Below are 8,886 nucleotides of genomic sequence, written 5' to 3' on the forward strand. Positions count from 1 at the left end.
CCTGGTGGGGGACATCTGGTGGGCTCAGATGCCAGCACCCAGCCTGGCCTCGCTGCCCTGAGTCCTGGCTCCGAGCGCCACGGCACAGCCCAGAGACATGGCCCAACACCGGGGAGGGGACAGCAACACTACAGCCCTTCCCTGAAGCCAACAGAGCAAACAGCGGAGCCTGTGCACTCTTCGGGAAAGCTTTTGATCTACGTGGCCACTTTCCAAATCACTGCCATTTACTGCTGGCGGAGCAGGGAGAAAGGATGGAGGTGAGGCAAGTTTGGCCCTTTCCTTTCCTGGTTGTGATGCCCACACCTGACACCAGAAAATGCACCATTTGGCCCCTTCAGCCCCCCAGGACACGGGCCTGATGCCTCACGTAGGACATGCCCCCAACACAGTTCCCACATGGCTGTAGACTGCACCCACCCCTGCACCCCCACCCTGGCTGTGACAGTTCTGCCTCACCACTGGTGTGGGAAAAGAAGAGAAGGAATGGAGGAGCCATGGCAATAATTACCTGGTTTAGTAACTCTGCTTGTTACTCAGGACTATGTTGAAAGTTTGCTTTGGCGTATTTAGAATTTCTTCTCTTTCAGAAAAGATTAGCAAAAATCCAGCGTTAAACTGTTTTTTTCTAGTTTTTCAGCAAAGTAAATCAAAGGGCATCCCAACAGCTCGAATAGGAACCACAGCAGAGCGAGACTTTGGCAGCTCACAGGAACCATCACCCTGTTCCTTTAACAAGAATTTCCAAATCACTGAGGTAGTTCATAAGTCAAACCCGCTCTGGTGTTAAATGCCCAGTCAATCAAATTAGATGTGTTAAATACGCTCCTGGGCACGTGTGTTTCATTTGCTCCATGTTCTGCAAACTCCCACCGCAGGCCCGACTGCAGCCACTGAGCAACTCGGTGTCTCAGCCAGAGAGAGGGATGATCAAACGAGCATAAATCTTATCCAAGAGCAGAGCAGAGGAGGGGAGGACTATTAAATGGACATAACTCTGAGCAACTGCAAGGCAAGTGGGAAGGTACAAAGGTATAATCACCTACAATTAAGTCTAAGAGTGCCCAGTGGTATCATCCCCCATATTACCATATAATAGCATAAGGGAGGGTAAAGTTAAAGCTCATTGCAAAAAGGCAGGAGGCGCTCAGTTAATTGGGATAAAAGTCCACTACATCATCCCAGGTGCAGAGCACACAGCACTGGCTTGAACACTTGGAGACAAAGAGAAGGAAATGGGCTGGAGAGTCTGCAGACAGGAGAAGGCAGAGGCGATCCAAGCAGCATTTCACCTGCCCCAGCGCCAGCTCATCATCCTGACCTGCACCCTAAGAGGCTCAAGTCCCCCAGCTACCCCCCTGTGAGCAACTTTGGGCACTGACAGGTCCAGGGTTAATCTGCAGAGCACGTTCCTCACTCAGCTGTGGTCAGGCACAAAGCATCTCTGCCATACCAGAGGGTGGGGGGAGCATGTGTTTGTTGGAAGACAAAGCAGAGCTGGCAACAGCCCACAGAGGCAGCCAGGGAGCCCACAACCTACAGATAAGTACCTTGGCATGTCTACTGCAGCATTACTGGATAGGCGATGGGATATCGCTTCAGTATGCAGAAGGGACATGCTTACTGGGGTCGCTCCATCAAGGTGTCACCCTCCCTGCGTCAGAGCAGGGCTTCCCACGGCTTCACTGTGCATGAAGGTGTCCAACCTTCTGCAGCCTTCTACAAACCAGTTGGAATCACGGCACCATCATCACCGTGCCTTGAGCCCCAGCTAACACCTACCCAAGACTGAGCGCAGCAGGAGAAACAGCATGTCCCCAGGAAGAAGGTTTGCTCTGTACGACACCCTGAGCTACTGGGAAGACAGAGAGAAATGTGTCAGGCACCCAGCCATCAGGGACAGCAGCGGTCCCTGCTCTCCACGGGACACACTTAGCACACTCACTTAAATTAAAGCCCCAATCACAGCCTTCCTAACAAGTGATGTCCTAATTTTAGTACCAGACCACGAAATTTACAGCAACCTCATATACTTTGGTACCAAACATTAGCCACCTCACTGACTTCTAAAACATGCAGCTTCCTAGATGCTCATCTGTAGGCAACTGAACACACCAAAGGCATGGGGCACCTGCTTTTCTTTTTTCCCTACCTGACGGCTTCAGAGACATTCCACATAATTTGCCCCAGCCCTTTAAAATAGCCTTTATGTAGCATCAAAATGACAAGCGGTCCTTCTGCCTGCCTCCCCATGGCAGCTTCCCTCCCCCACTGCAATCCACTTGCCCTATAGAGAACCTGGCTGTTTCCTCTTCACTGCAGACTCCTTATTTACATTGCTGGGACTGAGGGAAAAGTGCTTTTTTTCTGCATTTAATAACAAGTCCGAGGGGAAACCTATCCCAAAGCTGCAATGCTCCCCAGGGCTTGGGCTCTGCATCCCATCAGGGAGGCCAAGGGGGTGGCCTGGGACAACAGCACTGGCTGGAGCGGAGGAGTTCTCTAAATTGCTGCTTGGGTTTTGCTCTCAAAGTGCTCCATTTGTGGGGTCTCAAATAGGAACTCAGCCCTTGCAGAGCTACACTCCGTGGGACCAAGCCTTTGCAGTGGGTTACAATAGAGTAGACTACAATAGGCTCCGATTCAAGCACCGCTGCCACTTCACAAATCTTTACAAAGCATCATTACTTTCATTACCAACTGCACTCTCCAAGAAGCACTACAATGCATTATTAAGGAATAAAAAACAAATCCATTTTTAAAGACAGAGTATTTTCAGATTTGCTTTAATAGCCAGGATAAATATTGAAGTTTCCTGCAATTACAGAGTGTGGTTCCTGTCTACCTCCCAATGCAGATTTAATCAAAGGCAGCTCAAGTTTTTCATGGACTCATGAAAGTGATATCAAAATCATAAAAAAAAGAGCAAAGTTATATGCACTGCTCTGCAACTGATAAGAATGATTGACTCCAGCGACCTCATTGCTATAATTATAAGCTGCCACAATAAACAAGCAGCTACTTCATTTATTGCTCTACTCCACGCTCACCTTTGGCTGAAACCCAGACGTTTTACACCAGTCTATTCTCAGGGCTTTCCCACTGACGTCCACAGAAAGCTTTTCATCTTCTGGTTTCTGGTAGTGGACCACCACTGGTACCCTCAGCAACGTGCCAGGTCTGGGTCACACCACTGCACTTCACAGACGGGTGCACAGTTACTGGTTCGGGTCAAAGCAAGGCAGAAGGAGGCCAGTATCTCTTCAAAATATCTTTCCTGACCCCTTGCCACTCAGATACAAGGAGCAAGGCTGGTGCTCCCTGCCTCTGGGGAAACAGAGGTGTTGTGTGACAGGACCAAGGCCACATTTTGTTTGTAGTGTCAGAGAAATCCCCCAGCGCAGCCCGTGGCTGGCAGCATGGCCAAGGAAGGGGATGCAGCAATGGGAGATACCGTGCAGCTCAGCCTCTGGTGCACAGAGGATACTGCATCCCTTTATAAAGGCTTTTGTGTAACCCTGCACTCGTATTAGTGAAATGAGCCCTATATTGAAAAGCAGCAAAGGTGCTCCAAACCCAGCTGGAAATAAAAGGAATGTAGCACCAAACTGGTCAAAGACCACATTTTCAAAGGCATTTGGAGTCCCCCACAGGCCCAGAAGGGTCAAAAGACGCTGCTGAACCTAGTGACAAATTTGGAAGGCACCAGGCCCATTTGAAAATCCCAACTAACACCAATTTACCTCCGAAAAACTGCCCCTTAGACCCTTTAGGCTGCACATACAACTTGTCTCCCTAAACGACATTGGAAACACGATCAGAAAATAAACCTGTTGATTGTGCCCACGCAGACGGACGCTGCTACTTTCCCTGTACACTGGCCCAGAGTGGAAATTTCTGGCTTATTTCTGCTTTTACAATACCCGGCGCCGCAGGGGCTGGTGCAGGTTTACTCACCTGCACCGTAGGTCGTGGCCAACATGATCGAGGAGACCCATGCGATCTCACTATAGGACGTGCCAAAGAAATCCTGGATTTCTTTGAAGAAGATGGCTAAGCCTTTGGGGAAGGCGTACGCGAAGCCGATAGAAATGAAAGCGCCGAAGACCACCACCCAGCCCCAGCCACCATCCGGGGGGCCGGGAGGTGACATGGCCAGGCTGTGCGAGCGGCCGCCCGGCACTCCTTGGAAAGCCCTGGAAAACAAAGTCCAAAGGCAGCAGCGTCAGTCCTGGAGATGCTGCTCCCCCAGATCCCCGGTCTGCAGCGACAGCATCGCCCCAACGCAGCTTTGGTCTAGTTACTTATTTCTGATGCCGCGCCCCACCCCTGCCATTTGGCGTTGCCATTTAACGCAAAGAATATCAGCTATAAGTAACTATGCCTCCTGGCATCCCTACTGAGGCTGGGGGGAGATAGGGACGGGCCCAAAAACACCCCGTGGAGCTGGATGCGGTTAGAAACGGCGGCTCTGACCCGGGTGTGTGTCCAGCCCTCCCCGCTGGTCCCCTCCGCAAAGCAGCCCCCGCACACGCGTGGGACCCCGCGTCCCCCCCCCGAGCAGCACCCACCTGCGGGAAAGCGGCGGCTACTCGGCCACTGACCCCCCCCAGGGGACAGAAGGGGACGGGAGGGGACAGGACGGGGCGGGGGGAGCCGCCCGCACCGCCCCACGCGGGACCGTCCCGCCCCGGCCCCGCTCACACCCCGCCCCGGGGACACGGACCCGACCTCCCCCGAGGTTTTACGTGCCTTTCTGCTTTGCCCCCGCTTTGTTTTTCCTCGCCTGGGAGGCAGCGCCGGCAGCCAGCCACCCCGCGGGCGTTAATTAAACCATCCTCAGTTATTTAAATGGAAATTTATTTTTTTTTTTTCCCCCTGTGTTTCCACCAGCATCCCAGCTTTTTTCGCCTCCTTGCAAAGTTGCACGCCGGCCTCCTGTTCCCTTACCCCTGCAGACCTGTGCAGTTGTCCACCCGCTATTTATATTCACCGATTTGCTCTATATTCTAAGGGGTTTTTTTACGTTTGGGGAAACATTAGCCACGCTTGCTCTCGCTGGAAAGTTGCAGTTTTGCCACAAAACATGCGTCTCGCTCAGCCTTGCCTCCCTCTGGAATAAATGGCAGCCCCACGGGTCTTGGAGGAATTCAACCGTGTGCCCCAATTTTGGGGACATTCATATGGAAGTGGCAGATAGGTGTCAGCGCCCTGTCACCTCCCGCTCTGCCTCCAGCCTCCGGGAGAGGGAGACCTTCCCTCCACGTGTAATCCCATGAAGACTGGGATATGGTTAGGGCAGATTTTACGAATTATTTTGGCAAAAGACAAATGTAAATCAGTTCCACTACCTGCGTTGCGAATATGGCCCTTTCTCCCCGGATCTCCTAAGCAGAGCTTCCACCCTCCCTCGGCTCCTCTGCATGGTGAGGCTCAGACCAACTCTTCCCTGATCTCTTGTAAAGCTCTATTCAGCCTGTTTTCAAAAAGGACGACCTAACACTCAAAACAGTAGGCTCGCTGTCAGGTGTCTGGAAATCAGCGGCTTTTAAAATCTCCATTTAAAGACTGCTGCTGTTCATATTTTTCTTTCCTCCTCCTCTTTTTGAGCTCTCCCCTCCAACTCTCCCGAGGCAGGCGGTCCCTGCCTACACCTTCTGTATGGGGATCCCAGAGCCTTTCCCAGATAGTCTGGGAAAGAGCAGGTCCCTGCACTCACGAGGGGCTCTGGAAAGCTTTGCCACTGTCCCATCTCACACCCTTCTGGGCCTGTACACAGCTCTTCCCTCCCCAAGGAATGGGGACACAAGGCTTGCTGCTCCGGGCTGGTGTTTCTGCTCTAATTTTGAATTAGATTTGAACAGCAGTCCCGCTCTCAGTTTGGGTACAAACATGTCAGTCTCTAATGAAATGAGATGGAGCTCCCTGCCTCCCTATTTCCACCCTCCCAAAACAGACCCCGTGGTACTGTAAATTCCACTTATCTACATACACAATAAAGCAATAATGGAGAGAGAAGGAAAAATCAGTGCCTTGCTCAGTAATTTTCCTGGCACAGTTAACCTAGAGCTCTAAAGATCTCCTTACAACACCTCTGTATGATGTTTTATTACTACTATTTCTTTCTTCCTATAAAACTGAGTAAACTTAAAACGACCAGAAGACCTTTACTCTCAGGTGCAGGGTCACAGCGTGATGACCCAGAGAGTTTTGGTTTGGTACAGCCCAGTTCCACTTTACGGGCTGTAAGGATACCCTACGGATACCTGCTTTTCCTGCATCCCTTGTACGATGTATGGCACTGCATGCACGAAGGTGCAGGGTGCAGTGGCGGGCAGTCTGCCATCGCAGGAGACAAAGTCTCTCCAGTATGAAAACCCTGTCTGCAGCTGAACAAGGGGGTGGCCAAGGGGACAGGGCTGTTTTCCTCTATTTCCCTACAGAGGAATGAGAATTTGGATTAGTGGAACTTTTCTCGTGAAGGGGAATGAACTTTCTTTCAGCAGCTTTTTGTGTTTTGCCAAAAATAAAACATTGGACCAAATCTAAACAAACACACCTGAGACTGATCATCCTTAGCAGCAGTGTGGAAGGTGGGGAGAAGAGATGGAAACCCCCGGGAGCAGAGGGATGAAGAAGCTGGTATGACTCCAGCCATCACCTCACCTGGAAGACGGGAGTTTCCTTTTGCAGAAGTACCAAATTTGGTGTCACGTTAATGAATGTCCTCTGCAGCAAGCCCTGGCATGACACCTTCCTGGGTAAATGTTCACGCAAACTGGTGGCAAACTCAAAACTAGAGCAGCAAACTAGCTGCAGCGGGAGATATTGAGGGCAAACAAATGATTTCTGAAGACGACTGAAAACAATTAGTCTTTGCCCTCCTGCCGCTGCTCTGAAGAGATGCTCACAAGCAAAGCACGACAGCCTGAGGGCAGAGGGTGGGACTGACAGTAGAAATCCTGGGCTCACTAGGTCAAAAAGGACTTCCTAGCAATTTGGGGAGACTGGGGCTTATCTCACAGCAGCTGCCAACACGAGTGCTCCCTCTCCATTTCAGGAGCACAGCCCGCCCCCCCCCCCAAGCCAGCTCCGCTCACCCAGCCACAGACAGCAGACGCTTCCTGGAGGGCAGGTTTTTTAATTTGCTGGCAAGTGGCAACAAAATTGATTAAAATTGCAAAATACCTTTTCAAATGCCTCATTTCCCTATCGCAGTCCTCCATGTAAATAAGTGGCTGCCGTTGTATTCCCAGCACTCCACTCCACAGCTGTTGAAAGAAGAGGGGCAAAGCGGGGAATGGGGCCAGGAGCAAGGCAGAATCTGAAACTCTTCCTCACTCCCCAAAAAGATCCATTTTCCAGAGTTTGCTAAGCTTTCCGTGACAATTCCCATAGATAGTTTAAGTCATGATTTTTAAATCAAATGAACTAACGTCCTTCGCTTATTGAAGTGCAAGGTTTGATCAACAACATTTAAAATACAAGGTCACCAGAAAAAGGGACTAGTGTTGACAACTTGAATGTTTTTTCTATTCGTGGAAAAGAAACAAACAAACAAACAAACAAACAAAAAAAACAAAAAAGAAACCCCACCAAAACCACAAAACCTGGGCTCCTCTGAGAATGGAAAGCATTTCTATTTATTCTCAGTGGACCACTTTGGTATTCGGAAAGAATTTTGTTCAAAAGGTAGGAGCTACAACTCTATAACCCCAACAGTGCTTTTCCTTCATTGAGTCTTTGAAAGCCAATTAAAGCCTTTAGAAATTGCTTCCACGTTAATAAATAAATAAATAAATCCATACCTAGCTCTGCTACATCAAAACAGCACCGGGCAAGGGAGCACCTAAAGAGGTAACTGCACTTCTTTGAAGTGTCTGTGATTCTCACTTCCATGGCATACCCGCATTTCTCAAAACTATTCTGTTGTTGTTTTCCACTTGCTCATAAAAAGCATCAGCAGTGAAATGCAATCCATAACCACAGTTAAAACAGAGTTTCTGAATTAATGAATGAGATTATGAGCAGCGATTCTCTGCCAAACCGAAGGGCTGGCCCCCATGGCCCAGGATATGATACTGTTACTTTCCTCAGTGCAATCCATCCTCGGAGGGAGATATCCCAGTCCTCTGAAAACAGGCACACATATTTACGTTCCTAGCAATATTCTTAACTTTTTCCAAGGGATCAATCCATGCTAATATAGATTATTACTCGGGAAAAGGTTTGAATTCAGCAAAATCCTTGGCGCTGGACCCCAACCAGCTGCAATCAGAAAGCGCAAGCCTGGGGACAGATCAATAGTTCAGAACTGCCCTCGTCCCCCTGCACTCTCCTCACCCCTGAGCGTGACCAGGCTGAGACAACACATTCCTCAGTGTTTAGCCACAAGGCCTCCAGCATTCAGGGATTTACCACTAATATTTTCATGCTTGGGGTTTTAATTAAAGGGAACCTACCTCTGCCCAGCAGCTCCCGGGGGGCCGAGCAGCGGGAGGGATGCAGGCAGCACCCCACCAATGAGGTACTCACACATGCTCCAAATGGGGCACATGGGTCAAGTGTGGTCAGTCAACATCGCTTGACATCTCTATGGCTATTTTAGGGGAGAACCTTTAATTTCCAGGCAGCCTCTCCACCACTGTGTGCGATTCTCTGCTGTGGGCAGAGGCACCAGCCCCATGCATCCCTGCTCCTTGGGGATCCCAAGGGATGTCGGTGCTGGTCCTTCTGGGAACCACACAGGACACTGGAAGAGCCTCGTGGCTCTGCTTTCCACAAAGTGATATTTTACAAGGGGGTCAAGAAGAGGTCAAAACAGAAAGTTATGAAATGTCAAACTCGCTTTTTGCTAAACCCTGGTATTAATAGCGGGGAGGCCGG

General features: G+C 50.1%; 1 protein-coding gene across 1 annotated transcript in view; it reads right to left on the reverse strand.

Annotated features, from left to right (window-relative positions):
* The window catches only part of LOC141467220 (monocarboxylate transporter 2-like), a 30,046-nt gene extending 21,507 nt beyond the window's left edge, over nt 1-8,539 (reverse strand). The window contains exons 1-2 of the mRNA XM_074151669.1: nt 8,463-8,539; nt 3,958-4,196 (exon numbers count right to left, since the gene is read on the reverse strand). Coding sequence (XP_074007770.1) covers nt 3,958-4,196; nt 8,463-8,539 — 316 coding nt within the window. The remainder of the gene's footprint in view (nt 1-3,957; nt 4,197-8,462) is intronic.
* Between the last annotated feature and the right edge of the window lie 347 nt (nt 8,540-8,886).

This window comes from Numenius arquata, chromosome 8 (genome assembly GCF_964106895.1).
Source record: "Numenius arquata chromosome 8, bNumArq3.hap1.1, whole genome shotgun sequence".
NCBI classification, from domain to species: Eukaryota; Metazoa; Chordata; class Aves; order Charadriiformes; family Scolopacidae; genus Numenius; species Numenius arquata.